At 39.2% G+C, this 18,629-nt stretch overlaps 1 protein-coding gene across 6 annotated transcripts in view; it reads left to right on the top strand.

The window, feature by feature from the left end:
• The window catches only part of ATP2B1 (ATPase plasma membrane Ca2+ transporting 1), a 63,593-nt gene that overhangs the window by 9,841 nt on the left and 35,123 nt on the right, over positions 1-18,629 (top strand). For all 6 annotated transcript variants that reach the window (XM_064450684.1, XM_064450705.1, XM_064450667.1 and 3 more), the window contains exon 2: positions 18,066-18,477. In XM_064450684.1, the coding sequence (XP_064306754.1) occupies positions 18,273-18,477 (205 nt within the window). In that variant the 5' untranslated portion in view covers positions 18,066-18,272. The remainder of the gene's footprint in view (positions 1-18,065; positions 18,478-18,629) is intronic.

The raw sequence follows: 18,629 nt of genomic DNA, 5'->3' as shown, positions 1-18,629 counted from the left end.
GCAGGACTGTACCTTCTGGCAGTAGTGTAGGCTCAGATATTCCTAAACTAACTGTGAAACCACATCCTTCTTGCATGTGCCTGCTTTGACGTGGTAATGCAGTTGCTTGATATGCGAGTTCAGCCCAGCCTTACTTCAGCAGTGCAATCCTGGCCACTTACATAAGCATCTTAAAAACTGAAACTAGTTGCTGTGGGCCTCTTCTGCTGTCGAAGAGATACAAGCACATCTAAGATGAGATTCATGTGACTGTTTTACATCAGGTCCTAGGTGGCTAAATTTAATCTTTCAGCAGAGAAGTCGTAATTTATCCATTTCCTATCTAAATAAAAAAACAAAAGCAGCAACAAAACCCAAACTTAAGTGCCTACCTTAGATATAGGTATTACCTTTTGGTCAGGTGAATCTCGCATGTGATGGGAGGAATGTAAACTTTTAACCTGTGGAATGCAAACAGGTTTCAAAATTAGATCAGACCTCCAGGTGGTGAGAGGAGAAGGGGGTGGGGAAGAGCACAACTTCAGCATTGGCTTCAAAAAAAAGTTCTTGCATCTGCTGCATGCTGTCTGTTACTAATTATTGAAGTACTAAACCTTGGGAGTGATTAATACTGGAATCATTAATTGTTCGGCTGTATACTAAACGTAAGGTCTTGGGCTTTTCAGGTTAAAAACTGAGATAACAACAAAACTCTGTAGATCCTTAAAGGCAGCTGCAGTAATTTTTGAAGTGTAAAATTCTGCAAAATTTGTTGAAGAAACTTATCCAAGAAGAAAAGCGCTCCAAGCATACTCATGTTTCAAGGGGCTTTTTACTGCTTCCCTACCCTACATATTCCATATAAATGGATCACCTGCTTTAACTTGCTGATTGGAAAACTAATGTCAGTCTCTCAAATGTAAAGGGTATAATAAACGTAAATATATGCTATTAATAAGTTCCCTTTCTTCCGGGACTAATACAGAAGCTTGAGGTGAAGTACATTCAGCTGTCTGAGATATAGTTTTTTAAACTAGAAAACGTTAAAGATTTAGTATCTTATTAAAGATATTAAATTATTTGGGAGCTTAATCAGACTCCAGTTGCAGGATGAATTAGACTTGTGGTATCATACTCCACCAATGAACTGCTACAGGAATTTTTGGCATTCACCTTGCTTATACCACCCATTTGTGACTTTGTAGTCATAAATTGTTATGTATTTGAAAAATCCTGCAAGTATGGCTTCACATTTACTTTACTTGGGCAGGTTCAGTGTAGTTCTGTGCCCTGTTTTGAGTTGGCACTAGTGTTGGATTATCTGTGTGATGAGTCTCGTTAGGTAACCAGTCTGCCAAAACCCAACATTTTTCCTGCCTGGATCAGCTTCTTGTGTATCTCCAGAAACTCCACTGTTGTTGCAAGAGAAAATTATTTGGGGAAGGGCAGGACGACCAGACCGGTTGGGATGGATCTTGATACTTGGGTATCACTGTGTTTGTGACGAAGAGGCAGGGCTTTTCCTGCCATGGTTGCCCTACATAAAGCATACCGAGCAGCTTGGCCAGAGTCCTGGGAACCAGCCAGGTACAGTATGCAAAGGCGAAAGGGTGTGGGAGCCCTGAATTTTGAAAGAAAAACTGCGAGGTTTTCTTCACTCATGCTGGTGTGTTATATCATATTTAACTGTACGCTCTGTAAGATGGGAACCAGTTTGACCCACTTTGACTTATTTGTTTAGTGAATCTACTATGGGAAAATGAAGCTGGGAAGCAAACACAACTTTCCTCTAGGAAGTGGGGAGTAGAAGCAGCCATCTAACATGCTGAAGGGTGGTTCTTCTATTTTCAAAACTTGAAACAAGTGAATGCTAAATTCCATAGCTACAGGCACATTCTTCTTGGGTAGGTAGTAACCAAAATCTAATGATTCAAGCTGTCAAAGCTTCTTAATGTTCATGTAAAGTTTAAGAGGACTGAAATTTATCTTCTTTGGGGGTAGGAAAGTGTGTTGCTGCTCTTCTAGTGGAAATTTTGAGACTGAGGAGTTAATTGCATTTGTGTGAGCTTTTAATATACAAAGTTTTAAAATAGTGAAATTTAGAAATAACCACACAATAACATAATTTGATAAATGCTTAAAATTGGCAAGAGTAGTATTTTGTCTTGTCTTAGCTTCTTGCCAACAACTTTATTAAAAAAAAAAGATCTTGTCAAAATTTTGCGGTGTAAATGAGCAAGGAGTGTCTGTGTTTGGAGATTTTGCCAGGAAGGTATGTTGTCTCATGTTGGCCTAGAGCTTAGTGTTCACTTCCACGAGATGGCAAAAAACTATCAATCTGTCTGCATAAAGCCTGTTCCTCTTTCAAACTGTTTCCACAGCCTCTGCTGTGTCAACACTGTTCAGTCATAATTGCCAACTCCAGAGCAGGCTGATCAATGAAAATGCTAAATAAAGCAGCAGAGCTGTTGCCTCAGAGGATGCGTAAAACCAGATTTGCCAGTAGGTGCGTGCCTCTGCGAATGCCAGCAGAAAGGTTAGCTCTTTGTTTCCTTCCAGTCCAATGCCCCGCCGTACCTTCCTGGCTCCTTTGCTAGTGGATCATCTTGAACTTTGAGTTTCTTAACTTTCTAAAATCCAGAAGAAGTTGCTTTTTAAAAAATGAACAGCCAGCAGGGTTTAGCTTTTCTGAAATTGAGAAACAGCAGAATACATAGGAATAAAACCTGTTGACTATCTTGAACTGTAGCTATATAATGGCTTTTTTTAGGCATGTGAAGCATCAGGCTTAGGGTACTTGTTAGTTGATCCTACCATTTTTGTCAGATATGAGACTTTGAGTATGACTGCTGGTTGCAGATCAGAAACAAAACACCAGTTCTACTGGCCATTGACATAAGTGTCTGTGAAAGCTTGAGGAAATTCCTGGCAAGCTTAAAACTGACCGCATTAGGTTTGCAGGTGCAGATCTTTTAGTGCTTTCTTACAAGGTGAGTATCTTTTCCACAGCTGATAAGTAAAATGATGTCTGCACTCCCTCTGCTGGCTCTGCAAAAATAGCTTTCATGGGCTTAAATAGTCGAGTAGCACCTTCTACAAATATGCCTGTGTGAAATTTTGAGTTAAGAGCAGCTTAATGAATGGAAGAGGGATTTTCCTGAAAAATGGGTCACCAAATAGTTACTGAAAGCTAATCAGGTGTCTCAGATGCTATCTCCTGCTATAATGGTAAACACCGGTGTTGTATATACCTTTGTAATTGTAGTCTAGTCTGTTTTTGTATATCAACGATTGGATGGGCTATCCAAATTAAGGTACCACATACTTCTAATCATCCATCTGAGCCCTGTTTTTATGGGTATTGTGTGCTATATGTACATAAAGAGGCATGGTAACTGGAAGCCTCCCACAGGGGAAGATAACTTATATCCTTACATAAATTACAGTGCTCTGTACATGTATTTGCTTATTCTGAGACTGCTGGTTTCATTCTATGTGAAAAGATATCAGACATAAAAAAAATCTCAGCCAGAAGAGATTATGTTCAGGCCTTGAACAAGGTCTTGGTTAAGTGTTATATCCATAATCAAAACAATTGCTCTTGGAGGTCAACAGACACCTTTACATGCCAATGCACTGCATTCTGTTTTCTGATTCTATTACTCTACTACTATTATAGTTATTTTTGCTTTCTGGAATTTAGGGATGGTTTCACAGTTTTGGAGGACTGAGAATAACCTACCCAGCTATACTGGTCAGTAACTGGTCTGAAGAAGGATAAGTGGAATAACAAGCCAATCTGCCTTTTTAGCCTTTGCTAGTTCAGGATATCTCTGAACAAGAACCCCTGAGCCAAGTGTTGTGGAGAGCCTGGCCTCTGGTTGCTAAGTCTGAGGATGTTTTCTGGCTTTTCATGCCCTCAAGGTACACTTCCTGGAAAGCAGTCTTTTGTCCAGACATTTGCTTGTATAATTCATGACTCAAAATATTTCAGAGTGGTGAGACTACTGTACAGACCCAGTTTAATTGGTGCAGCCAAACACACTAGTTGCTTCTGTTAGATTTCTCTTTGGGTATACCTGTGGCTGTCTGCAGATGTCTTTAGGCATTGCTGTACTGAGAAGGGACTGCTTGGCTGTATAAAAACAGGCAGTTGCCCAGGTGTTCACGCTAAGGTTAGAACAAGTCTTCCTCTCAGTGAGTGTGTTCCCCCAGCCAAATATCCTGCCTTTCTAGTTTTCCCCTTTGGGCATGCTGTTGTAGATTAAGGTCTTGAAGTTTAGCTCTATGACTTGGATATCCCCTGCTTATGACCAGAATTTAGAGTTTTACTGTCACACTCAATAACTTTTGTTTTAATGTCTGAAGTTGTATTTCAATAATGTTCACATTAGTTGACAACTAAACTACAAAACTTGCGGACCCATATAATATAGGCCATCAAATTTAGCTTAGCAATGCCTCCCTTGAACCCTAGTCTTGTCAAGCAAGAACAGCTGAGGATTCTCAGTGCACAAGGAAATGCTTCCATTTTCTAGGAAAGCCTAGTGTATTTTAGAAACCTTCAAGTTAAGGAGACAGAGATTCCTCATCTTAAAATAGCTTAAAATAATAAAATAGCTTAAAATAGCTTGGTTTAGGCTTTCTTGGAGCAATTTTGCTGTGAGGCAATTGTTTAAATACTTGAAATTATTCAGTGAAAAATACTTTTTGACAGCTAATAGCTTATTTTAATAATAATTGCTCAATAACAAGGTCATGTTTTAGTAAGTACCAACTTTTTGAGTTTTAAGGAAGAAAGCTGTCTTGAAAGCTGTTTATTCTTAATTATGTGCATAAAGCATCATGCCTCAAACTAGATTGTGATTTTGACAGACAGCTGTGTAACTGCCTAAAGTTGTTTGTTCCTTTATACTTAGTTTGATTCTGGATTCTGACTGTATACTGTTTGATCACATTGCCAAGTTCCTTTAATTAGATAACTGCTCTAAACTGTATTAAAATACCAACAAAATATCCCCACCACCACAAAAAAAAAATATCAAAGAAACCTCAATTTCATGCTGATTTGGTTAGATGGAAAGATTTCTGTAGGAATGGATAGATACATGTGCAAAAATCTGACTCCTGTAGTGGGAGTGTAGCACACCAAGAATCAACTTGCTATTAATAGTTTAGAGAAAGCTACTAGCTTCTGGTGTCCAGTCTGTAAGTGAAAAATACAAAAGTACACATAAATGTTCAGTGTAAATGTATGTTTGTTCTGAAGGTGAACTTGAAAGCCCTGTTTATAAGCTGTACTGCTATACCTGTGAATGTTAAACATACGAAGGATATTCAGGATTCTGTTGGCATAAATTTGTGTCTGCCTTAAAGTATCCCTTTCTTCCAGAAAAGGAGGAAACTGAAAGCAATGCTGTAAAATATTGAAAGTTGAATTAAACTAAGAATTTAAGTAAAGATGTATTAGACACCACGGTAAAACTTGACTTTCAAGCTGCTTGACACAACGTACAGACTTGAATATGCATGTCTCTTAAATGAGCCAAATTCATAATATAACTTTGGAATGAGGCTTATGGTTGTTTGTCAATGTGTAGGACACCTCAGTAAGAAGTTTCAGTTCTTCTGAACCAGTGTTTGCCAGTCTGCCTAGAGAAAATTTAGGAAGTCTGAAACTTGTTACTGTGAAGGCTAGCAGACTTCATACTTGCACTGTTGTTTTTCTGAAATCTTGTCTTCCTTAGGTATGTTTTTGGAAATGCTACTGAAGTGTTCCTTAACTATAAAGGTTTTCAGATGGCTTCTTCTGTACTTCCCTTGACAAACTAATTAAGTCATTCTCAATAGGACTGAAATAATAAGCAGGTTTTTGGAGAACAGTCCTAGCAAAGCTGCTTTCTAGCAGTCTAATTTCCCTTCTCCATTGGAAATGGAGACAGACTGCTATGTGTCCTTTGAAGGTGCTGAGAAACCAGGTGATGGTATCTTGGGAGGAAGACAGGGATACAGGAGACTGCTTAGGAAACTTACTGAAGCACTAGGAGGCAGAGGGGGGACTTCTATGCATCTTTCAAAATTACCTTTAGAAAGACTGAGTGCCTAACTGTGGGAGTTTTGGTAATTCATGTTATTTTTTGTTTCACAGTGCCGTTTAACTCTTGTTTCATGATACTCTGGTGCTCTTCTCAGTCACTTCCCTCCAATGGGAAACAGTAACATCCCTGAGTCTTGCTAATCTCAGACTAGAGGAAGCGCATGACTTCTCTACTCTGCTTTACCTGTTTGCTGGAGTAAGGAAAACTTGTGAACTGCAGGGGTTATATTAAAAATGTAATCAGCTTCTGACTTATCAGGGCGGGTCTGTGAGCCCCTACTTGGCTGTATGGGGAAACAAACTCATGCTGAGCTGAGGTGCGCTGTAGTCAGATGTGTAATTGCATTGGCCCTTTGAGGAAGTTCATTGGAAACCATGAGTTGGACATACAAATCTTGTTTCTTAAGAGTTTGTGCCTCCAGCAATAGCCAGTTGGAATTTGTCTAACGTGCATAAATTCAACAGTTTAGCAAGTTGCTTGAAGTTTGTCACCTGAGTGGAGGAGCTGATACAGCCCTTCCCAATTCCTTTTCTTCAGAGATACGGTATACTATTGCTAAAAACAACCTGATTGCAGAAGTTGCAGAACATAGCCCTGCACCACTGTAAAATAAACAAACACTTGCGGGAAGTAGTTTTATGTGGAAAGAACAAAATGGGTCTGACTTAACTGAGTCAGAACGACATTCTGTAGTCTTTATGGATGGGTAGACTCTTGTCCTTAAGGGTCAGCTGCAGCTGAACTAATGGCAGTAGGCTCCCAATTCAGGTGCTGCCTTTTGGAAGGAGGAATATTGCCCTTATTGAACTAACCTTTAAGAATTACTGCTAAGAATTCAGAGCTGCCTTAGCAGGAGATTGACGCCTTGCTAGGTATGACCATGGTAGTTATGCTCTGGGCACTTGAGTGCCTGCTGGTTTATTACATTATTTCTAATGGCCTTGTGCTTTGACTGGACAGGGGAGTGAGGGAAACAGATATCTGATCCTCAGCACTGAATAGGTCCAGCTGGTTGCTGTGAAGTTTTTCAAGACATGGCATTTCCTTGCCTAGAGGAATAAGCATTGTGCCAGACCTAAATAGACACCTAGTTCACCTCCTAATTTGAATGATTGCTGTTCAGACTAGAAGCACAACCATTGACAAATTGTGTTAGGATCCATGGATACTAGTGAAAAGTTAAGACCTTCCATTTATGGGAAACTGGGGGAGGAATTTCCTTTACTGGATGGAATAGGACTTTTAAATATTATCATGGAATATGGCTCTGTTTGCATTCTTTTCCCCAGTCACTTTTTTCTAGTGAATTAATCATGCAACTGATGTCTTTGTGCTCTCAGAAACCTAAAGAGTTATACACAGGACAGATCTTAACACCTGAAGACACTAGCAATGAACCCACAATTTTTAATTGCACCTAGCCAGTTTGTACAGCAACTATTAAATTGCCTACCAAAACAGAGAAATTAAGTTTACTAAAACTGCTTGAGCTGCTGTTTGGCAGCCTGGTGATTTTGCTATTCAGTTCAAATGGTGTCTGGCCTTGGCCAGTGAAGTGATGTATCATGCAATTTGTTTAGTGCCATGTCACTTTACCTGAATTAACAGAGGGAAGATGAACCTTTCCTTGAATGGAGATTAATGATATCATAGAGGTGGCAGCAACATAGTTCCATGATGAAGATGCTCCCAGCAAGAGCTGAATGTGCATCCCTTAAGTTGGCATACCCACATTGACTTTATGGCTCCTACAAATAAATCAGCTATTCTGGCATTCTGTGGAAAAATAAAATGGGGAATTTGTTGTGGTAACTTATTCAGCCAGTAGAAACCTTGGCATTTAAATCTTCTGGCTTTATTTTGTGGCTGGGTGGGGGGAAATGCTTTTGGGGTGACTGCTTTCTGCACCAGGCTGCTGCAAGTAGCCCACTCTTAGACTGTAGAGAAGTGAAATGCATGGCTATGGTCACAGCTAGAGGGAGGGTGGGGGCTTGGGAACATGTGTGGTGCTTTCTATCTCCTTGAATCTGAAGGGGCAGATCAGATTGCTATCAGAAAATTGTCTGTTCTTAAAGATCATGGAAGTGCAGGGAGAAGGCAAGAGCAGTGCAAAAAGGATTAGTAAAGGAAGGGATGCTGAAACTGGTTGGAATGCTGTGTCCCCCATGAGAGTCAGGCTTAGAGCAGGACCCAAAACGAAGTGCTGTCTCTCAGTGGCTGCAGTGCTGTGAAAGAAGAGTAAAGGGGCACACAAGAAGTGTGCCTTTCTGAGCCCTGGGTTGCCTGTGTGACTGTTGTGGCAGCAGGCTTTCATATAGTCTATTACTTCATTAATGCAGCTGCCAATTAATGTAGGTGGCTTTTCCCAGTGCAAAAGGATAAGGATGGCAGGTGTAAGTTGCAATTTTGTTACTGTCAAATAATGAGAGCTCCTTCAGGACCTGTGTGGGTGGAAGTCTTATGTCTGACACTGTAGCACACCTATACCTTTGGTCACCTGAGAATGTGACAGACTTGCTGCATGCATTGTTAGACCCTATGAAGTGGTATAATGGGAATCTGTTTTGTGCATCCTGTTTACTAGCAGTGCTTACGCATCCCTGTCTATGTTAATGAGACAAACTGCTAAGAGAAGAATTTATTACCTTATGTTGAACGGTGGACCAAGGATTGTCAGGTTGAATTAAATGCTGCGTGATCAGTAAAAGTAGCATCATTCTGTGGACAGATACCAATAGCTATATTGTGGTAATATTTAGATGTATGCCAAAAAACCCAAACTAGCAACCAGCCCTGCATAAATGAGAAAGTTCTTTAAAAGAAGTAGCTAAAAGAGGAGAACTTAGGCTTTAAGTGGGTGTCAGACTTGAGAAAGACCAAAAAGTATAATCATGAGGAAGGAGATGTGCCCGAAGGATAAAGCGGTATGTAGTCTCACTAAATGGTAAAACACATCAGATGATACTATGAGGTTCAGTTTACTGAAGATACTTCTTATATTGTACCAGAAAGAGGAAGCCCACTAGAATGGATTAGTGAGGTAAGCTCGTAAAATTTGTCATAAAGACCTTAAAGGAATGCTTAGTATAGTCATAATGAAGAAGTCTGCAAGAGATTCCACACCTTTCAAATTCAAGACTTTCAAATTCAAGTATCAAGGTTAAAAAACAAAACAAAACAAACAAATAAAGACCCCAAAACAACCACCAAACCAAAGAAAAACAGCAAAAAAAACCACCTGAGCCCCCTCCACCAGCATGCAAAGCAAATGTGTGCAGTAATTCTGAAAGAGCAACTCAATTGTAGACTAGTTATAGTTGAATTAAAAAAACTTCAGCTTCCTAAGAATGGATGGCAAACATAATTGCGGTTTTTGAAAGGGGCTTTCTCAGAATGACTCTTTAGGCAGTTTTCCTGGTGTATTTTCTGAAGCTACTGTAACTTTCAAGTTACACATTTTTTCAAGAAGGTTTTTTTTAAGGGTTTGAGAATAAGGATAAACTGTGTTCCTTTATTTCCAAAAGGCTTTTTAAAAATGTGAGGATGAAGGCTGTTAAACTGGCATGTTATGGGACAAGAGGGAATCTTCTTAAACTTTGGCCCCAAAAGAACAAAACATATATCCATTTAGCATCATGGTATGTGCTCATTGAGATGGGTGACTTGTGCTGGGGTTTTTGTTTTATTTTTTATTTTCCAAACCATTGCTTGGCAGGGATGACTTGGAGGATCATATATGGATGATTTACAACATAAATATTACTATTTATGTGTCATGTGTTTACAGTTCAATGAGCATATAGAATATTTCATAGTACTGTTTCTACATAGCAGTAAGCTAGTCCAAAGTAGCAAAAAAAACCCAACACCAAAACTAAGCTAATTTTACCGCCCTAATAGAAAGGAGTCAGTCATAGAGTGACTTTATGGAAGTAATTAGGCTTAATCTCATTAGCCATAAATATTTCCTAGTAGTTTTAAGGCTAATTTTATATTTATCTTGAGGTTTCCTGAATACAAAAAGAATCCGGTAAGGATGGACTTTTGCCCTTTGCCTGAAGGCTCCTAGCTTTAAAGAGCTTTTGGCACCTCTTTGGTACCAGGAAGCATGGTTACAGTCAAAAGCATACCACTCTGCTTAAATGCATATTAATATAAAAGAATACTTTCTAGAAGAAAATAGGGGAGTGTTCAAAACAGGGTGAGAGGGTAAATGTCTGTTTCTGGATGAAGTGTTACATGCAATTTAACTTGATCACGTTTTAATTTAAATGGGTCCAATGTGTTCTGAAATGAGGCTTCTGGTGTTAAGAACTCCTGAAGCTGACTTGGAGCATTTCCACTAGTGCTACTTACTAATGAGATGGGAAGGGAGGAAAGTCATTGCTCAAACTGACTAAAGCAAATTCAATGGTATGCACATACAGTATTCAGGGAATTAAAAGATGGAAGTGAAAATGGAAGTAACACCTGAAATGTGTATTTAGCTCAAAAGGTATTGGAAGCAGGGTTAAGGAGAAGCACAAAAGTTGGAGGCTTTCTGAAAAAAGGTAAAAAAATTTCTCAAGACAAGCAATATATACCTGTGGGAATCACTGTTATGAGGACGTCAGCTGCTGTTTTGCTCTGAGTCATAATTATTGTCAGAACTGACGAGATGGATGCATTGCTTACAGGCGTACACTAAGCTTTAAATGCAACAAGTGACTAAAATCCAGGAATTTTCATCCAACTCTGTTGGATGAAATTTGGTACCATTTCACTTGCCCTTTACTTGAAACTTGGCTGCATATAAAGATGTCATATGCCTCATTTTACACATGCCTGACAAATTTTGTGACTGGAATGCAAGCGAACTCTGTTGTAGTCTAATAATGCATAATTTTAACACATAGGATGTCATGCTACTGTGTCTTTTTGAAAAAGTCCAGCTTTTTGTATTGTAACTTTTTCCAATACCATTTTGATAAATATTGAAGAGAAACGTGTAGTAAGTTGTTCCTGAACTTATTAATGTGAATATTTGTCAGTGGAGATGACTTTACTGCAACCACACCCCCACCCGCTAGCCCTCCCCAAAATATCTCCTTTTAGGGTTATGTATTAAGATATTACTATGATAGACCTGTTAATAGAACTTATTTACAGCATAATTATCCTGAATAAATAGGATAAAAGCCTGAACTGTGCAGGATTAAGAGATTTTAAATCCTTAGTCATCTATTTAGGACTTAATGGATCTGAAGTGAAGGAGAAGATTGGTGGACATTAGGCAAACATTTTTTCCTTGCATTTTAGATGCTAGTAGGTGGAGCCTTGTGATATACCAAGTTTACCTTCAGCCATCAGATGCCTCAGTCCAAATGATGGGAGCTCCACTCATCTCAAGTTATCTAAGGAAGATGATGCACACAGTAAACACATTTTAGGTACCTGAATATGCTAGAAATAATGCTAAATGGGACAGTCACACCTAGAGGTTAAAACTTTTTTCTCTGTGATTATAGTCTTGGAATTACCTGGTATTATAAACAGCCCTGTCAAATCTAGCCTTTCTGTTTTAGTCTATGATGTCATCACAGACCAAAAAGTAGGTGAGCCTAGTAAAAAGAAGTACTGAGAGGGAAGCTTCAGGTCCTGTGGGTGGAGAAGCGAGAAACTGAGTGCTGGTCAGAGCTGTGGACTGTAGGACAACCTTCAAGACAGTGCTCTGTTAATGGATATCTGGAATGATTAACTCCTGCTTCCAGAAAAGTGTTCTAAGTAGGTAAAAATTCAACTCTTCTGTATGGGTTTGTGTCTCGAAGTGTTCCACTTCTTGTGGACAACTCAGTGTTATAATATGAAATAGGAGAGTATGAAAGCTAATATTTTAAATACAGGGACACTTGACACTTCCTGTAATGATGATTACATTAGTTTTACTCTAGGGCTCTGCAGTATGTCTCAAAGCCTGATGTTCCTTGAAAGTGTTCATAGGTTTTTCTGAAGCCCCACTTGTTGGATCAGTCTCTTGTATCTATTTAGTTCTCTCATCTTCAAGTTAAAATACCTTAAATTCTGAAAGCTGATGATTAGTTTTTGATAAAATAGTTTTTCTGCTCAGACTATCCTATACAGCACTTTCCAACTCTTAATCCAGCTGTCATTTCAGTCAGTTGACTTGCTTCGTGAGTGTGGAAAGGCGGTGGCATGGGGAAGGCGGAGCAGTCCAGGCCTGTGTGGTTGGTGCATGGTGTAAGACAATGTCTGATCAGTTGCCGAGCTCCTTGCAGAGGCTGTGGAGCGAGCTGCTTTGGGAGGGAAGGTCGTCTTTGTGCCGTGCTTAACCATTAGTTCAAATGAAAGGTTCTCAGCTGCTTGATGTATAGAGTAAACTGATCCAAATTTTGTTGTTATTAATTGCCTAATAGCTCACCTTCAAGACTCCTACAATTTTCCCTTGCTGCTACCAAAATAGGAAGGAAAATGTGCAGGAATCCTTTGCATGAACATTGCTAACTTGTACTAGTGAATTGACTTCAGGCTCCTAATTTGTTAGCCATCACTTCAATATGAAATAATTTGGGGTCTTAAAAGAAACTACCGTTGGATGAAGCTGCTACTACAAAAGTGGCAATCATGGTAGGCAGCAGCAATCCTTTAGATAAAGTGTGGTAAATGCCAGTGTTTGTATCCACTGCAGAGTCTAGGAAGAGCAGCTGGTTTTTATTTCAATGAGGTGAATACACTTGCCTCCCAAGGGACTGAGCTTCAGAATGAAGGTAAATTTCTCTTAGAAAACTCAGCAAAACTTGTGACCTTTGAATTTACTGTTTAGAACACAGGAGTTATAATAAGGGAAACTTGTCATTACAATACTGTTGGGCACATCTAAGGCTGAAGGTCGTGTATTAAAAACTTTCTGTTGCGGAGTATCTTCCACAACTGTGCCCTCTTCCTCTTAGCTGTTCAATGCACTTGTAATTGTCTCTTCGTAAGCCAAGGCTTTCCCAGATGCTTGCACTAAAACAGCATGCCACTGAAGTGATTTAACTCCTAGTTGTTCAGTTAGGCACATTTAAACACATGGGTTAGGGATCCATAAATGCATACTGGTCCATGTGAACTTTCTGTTTTATTAGCATTCGTTCCTATTTCTTGTGGAAAAAGCAGGTGAGTTTCTGTAGCCTTTCAAGTAGGTATGAGGGTCTGCCTCTTAAAGAAAACTGACCCTGCAGTGCAGAAGATCTCAGACTTTTTCAGTGTGATTTCCAGATCAGTTTCTCAATTAGAATCACTTTCCACTATAATAATATTACAGACAACTTATTCTTTCACACCCCACCTCCCAAGGAAAAATGTCATGTGACGGCTTGAAGCTGTGGAACACAGCCAGTGCTGTGGGTTTCAAACTGAAGTATGCAAAAGCATATTATATTTTTGAGCATCCTAAAAGTGTGGGGTTTTTTGTGTGTTCTTTTTTTTTTTTTAAACAGACTAAAATGGCATGACAACTGAAATGTGTGGGGACAGTTTTTTATTACTGTAACCTCTTGGTATGTAGATCTGTCCGGTCTTTGCTGAACTAATTAGATTAAACAAAGGCTTTCCTCAGATAATCACTTTGCAAGCCTTTTGCTATGTTGCAGCAACCAGCTTTAGTGTTGTTGAAGGTCAAATGCTAGTACTAGCTAATGCTTAATATCTGAATGTATAGTGTTCAAGCAGATGCATAAAGTCAATTGAATGACACAGGATATATAATTGCCTGAGCTTTGACTCTTGAGGTGTGAATTTGTCGAAGTGCTTTAAGATTTAATTTTCTTAATCAATATTAAAGTGCATTTCCTGTAGGTTGGTGAAGCAAGTATTAAATGCAAATTCAATAATAGGAAAGGCTTGGATAGGGGTCTAAGGTATGCTGGGTTCTGTGCATTTGGGCAGTAGTAATTATGCCACTCTTAAACTGTGCTGTTCACATTTGATCATCCGTGCATGGCCACTGCAAACTATCACTTCAAGGTAGCATTAATTTTAATGAGTGTAGAACAGAGATTATAGCTTTCTTCCAAATAGAGGGAGTTACTAAATCACTAATTACTAAATACTTTCACCTATGAAGGACTATTTCTGGAGCCCTCTTTGAAGCATGCTTAATCTTAAGGGCTGCCTCAATAGTAGCCGCTTTTTGGGGCGGGGGGAGTAACATGGGTTTATATTTAAAGTGCTGTGGTCAGCATAGCATGTTCTGGTGGCATTAAATAGAGTTGTAATCTATAGTCTTTTCATGCTTTGGTAAACATCTGTATATGTAGACTTGTGTGGTTAGAGCTTGTCCCTTTTCCATTACTACTGTGAGGTTATCAAACTTCTAACACTGCTGACATTATCCAACCTTTGTTTCATGGTTATGGTTTTGAATTATTGTCTTTGGTAACAAAGTATACTCAGCAATAAATACCAGTTTGATTTGGGTAAGGAATTTAAGATGCAGTACTTCTTGCAGGCAGCTGCGATGACATATGTCAGTGATTCTGTTACGGTCATGGAACAGCAGAGTCTTTTCAGAGAGATTTGCACAAGTATCTGAATCCTGCCTGTGAGAGTATGTGCTGCCTACTGTGAGGTGCCTCTGCCGTACAGGACTTGTAGTTGCTTAAGTGTGACGGACAATAGCTTTAAAGTTGCTCCTAGTCTCAGTGATATGTAAACAAAGGATTATCCAAAAGTTGATGTACCTAATGAAAGACGGACTCCTCTATATCATCTTGCATACAGCTTGTTTAAGATGGACAGTAACGTAACTTCAACCGAATTAAAGTTTAAATAATCTGGAACTTCAGTAGTGGTCTATAAGTGACTTTTAGTTATGATAACTGTTTCTTGAATTTAAAATGTGGGATATTAGCAGATTGGAAGTTTGAGGTGAGTGGGTCTTTTTTTGTGTGTTATTAATGCTTCAGAGCTTGCGCAACTCAAATAACATATCTCAAATGCCTGCTGCAAGAATTGAGAACTGAAACACTGGTCAAAACAAATAAAATATTCCACTAGTTGAAGAGATAAATATTACTAGATGATCTGTGTAGTTTAAAAATATGCTTTCTTTTATGATGCTTGAATGTCACCATTTACAGTTGAATTATGAATCGCCACTTTGTTTCAAAAGTGGACTGTTGGAACTTGCTGTAACAGGAAGCGATTGAATGTTGCAAGATCTGACATCAAACCACATTGAGCATATTTCTTAAAGAAATTTGTAGCGAGATTTTTCTGCAGGAACCAAAGAAACTGTTAAGTTCATTCTGTACCCATGTGCCGAGAGGCTTTTGTACTGTCCATTGAAATGCCTGGTAAAAATAGGCTACTGGAGCAGACTTTCTGGTCTGGTTTGGTGTAACAATTGCTAATGTTTAACCAAGGTTTTATGATTTGGAGCAAAACTGCTCTTGCTCAGTATTCAGAATTTGAAGAGTCTTCATGCTGTTACTCTCAATTTTCCAGAGCTATTTTCTAACATGGATGTGCCAAGTAGTCTGTAATGATGCTAGAGCTGATCTGCAGAACCACTCTACTTTTGTAGTGCTAATGTAAGCTTTTTGAACTTTTCTGTGAACCCCAAGGGTCCATTGGTACCTAAGGACACCATTGAGGTACTTCAGAACATCTGGGAACCCCTTTCAGTATAAACTGTTAGTGGTAGCTAATCACTGGACTGTCACATCTTAACAAAAATGAATCTAGGTGCATAGAGGTGATAGAACTGGAGTGCAAAGCACAGTATGAGCTATGATTTAAGCAAGGTTATTGCTCTTAAGATTACTTGCACATGAAAGCGAGTCTTGCCTTGGCCCAGTATTCAGTCTCAAAGCTTTCCAATGCCAAGTGAGCAGTGACTAGAGCTGTAGCTTTTCCTAACCTCATGTCTGTACTTGGATTTGGGTGTATTTGGGCCTGAAGTGTAGGGCTGCTGCTAGAGGCTTGAACAGAGCTTTTTTAATTAAAATTGAATCAAGTTTGATGTAATTAGTTGTGGGCATTCTGCTTGGTCTATTTTTGCCTAATTAGCAGCTGCAGCAACTTCTCCATAGCTATACAAACTCATTTGCTTGATCTGCTTCTTGTTATACTGTCATAGCTTGTGACCAGATGCCAATCGATAAATCCTCCTAGGCTACTAGTTTGCCAACAGCACCCAGCTTCTAGGCATTAGATAAAGATGTGGCGTGGCTTTAAAGAGCACTCCTTCATACATGATTTGCATGAATTTTTTCACTTACAAGATACTGTAGCAGAACATGTTATAGTGAGCTGAAGAATGTGTGTTAATCAAAACTGCAGCCTGGCATGCAGGTTAACACTATCGTCATGGACTCTTCAACTGTTGTAATATTTTTCACAAGTAACAGAAAACAGTGAAGATTTAAAACCAATTTTTAAATTGGGTACCTTGTTGGTGTTACAGGATGTTGAAGTTCTATGCATATGAATATTGATTGCTTTATGCTTTTTGTTGCTCTTCAGAAAACAGCCATAGACAGTGCTTTTCTCAGAATCTCCTAGTGATAGGAAGAGAAGAGCAGTTGTATTTCTGCTGGAGACAGGACTGTCACTTGTGGTTGGGTGACATCAGGGTCTTTCAGCATCAATCATTGTCTTCAGTGCAAATGCAGTACTGTGGCCTGGTGGTTAAAACAGTAGATTGACTACAGCTGAAGCTGATTGTTTCCAGAGCAGAGAACTGAGACTTTCCTGGAACCAAGACCTTAAAATCCTAGTAATTAGGTTCTTATAACTGGACCTCAACACAGACACTTATGGTTTAGCTGAACAGTCCTCTAACCTGGCAGGGCAATAGCCAAAAATCTTTTCTTTGCTATTTGACTCTTTACCTTCATAAAGCGATGCAGTCAGTGGTAACTGTCTGCCTTTGCTAGGCATATGACACCCGAGGGTCTCGTTGACCTGGAAGTGTCCAAGTTATTGTTCATTTGAGTCTGGCAGTCATAATGTTTCATGGGGGAATATATTGTTACTTGTGCCCACCATGCCCTGTTATGTTAATAAAGTTGATTTACATGATCAGACTTCTGTCTTCTGCACACAGCATCTTTGTATAGGCATGAAGTGTTTGTGCATTCACTAGACTGTTGTGTAGAGACATGTGTACGTGCAAGATGTGTCAGTTGAGAATTAAGTACAGAGTGCCTGTGCAGGTTAAGCATCCTGTGGGCAGATGTTAATTTCTCACCTACAGTGCCTGATAATCAGACAGAAGAGCTGCTCTTAGTCTCCATATCATTTCTGTAGGAAGGTGGTATTGTGCAATTTTCCCCTCTGTTCAAAGAATTAAATGCAGATATTGTGGGAGGCTTGTTGTGATGAAATGGGCTGACGGGGGGCTCAAAGTATTTGGAAATGAAAATGCTTTAGGTCTGCCTGAAGATATACTCCTGCTTACACTACAAAAGCACTTCATGCGTGGGCTAAGTTAGTGTTGAAACTGTTTTCCTTGAGGTTTGCACAAATGAATTCATGGGAGCACACAAAAGCTTGCTCATCCCAAACTCTGAGGTGAAAGCTTCAGTGACAAATTGGGATTTTTAACTTGAGCATGTTCTTACCCTGTGTGACATCAGCAGTGAATGATCCAAACTCCATTTCCCTGGAAACAGATTTACTTGCAGGAGTTTTTAAAGGTTTCTTCTTGATGAATCATATGGATGTACTAAGCAAAATGCAAGACTTCAAGGCAACAGCTGTTTTAAGAAGTTAATGATTTAAGAAAATATAATAATGCGAGGTCATTTTGGGAGGGGGAACATCCATTTTATGCCTTGTCACTCTTGCCAGCTGAATGCTAACCAAAAATATTATAGGAAATATGAAGAAATTGTCCTTAAGCAGAAATTTGTTCTGTGACCTCAATATGACGAGTAGGGTTGTCTTACAATGTATTTCACTATAGCTGTTATGTAACTGAATGTATATTTATTCTTTCCCTAGACTGTTCATGCCATTTGGCTTGGGGAACAGAACACGCCATGGGACAACCTCAAAGATATCTCTCCAGACGGGGTCTCTTACTTGGGTGATGCGTCTGCTCTCCTGACTGTCTTCATACCCCAAAGGATTTATTTTCCTTTTGGAAATATTTTAAGTTGAAATCTTGTTCCTTACTGGAAACTGTCTACACTAAAGACTGCACGCATCATGGGTGATATGGCAAACAACTCGGTTGCATATAGTGGTGTAAAAAATGCTGTAAAAGAAGCTAATCATGGAGATTTTGGAGTTACTCTTGCAGAGCTCCGTTCTCTTATGGAACTTCGAGCTACAGATGCACTGCATAAAATACAGGAGTGCTATGGAGATGTACATGGCATCTGTACAAAATTGAAAACTTCACCAAATGAAGGTAAGTCAATCTTAACACTGTTATGGAGGAAACTCCATTTAGAAAAAACCTTAATCAAGCAAGCTACTAGTTTTTTTTAATAAAGCAAAGTTTATCAAAGCATTTCAGTTACCATGATAAAATATTGCTTCTTACTTCTCTAAGGCAATGGT

The sequence above is a fragment of the Phalacrocorax carbo genome, chromosome 1 (genome assembly GCF_963921805.1).
Source record: "Phalacrocorax carbo chromosome 1, bPhaCar2.1, whole genome shotgun sequence".
In the NCBI taxonomy this organism is placed as follows: Eukaryota; Metazoa; Chordata; class Aves; order Suliformes; family Phalacrocoracidae; genus Phalacrocorax; species Phalacrocorax carbo.
This window is presented reverse-complemented; position numbering and strand designations above follow the sequence as displayed.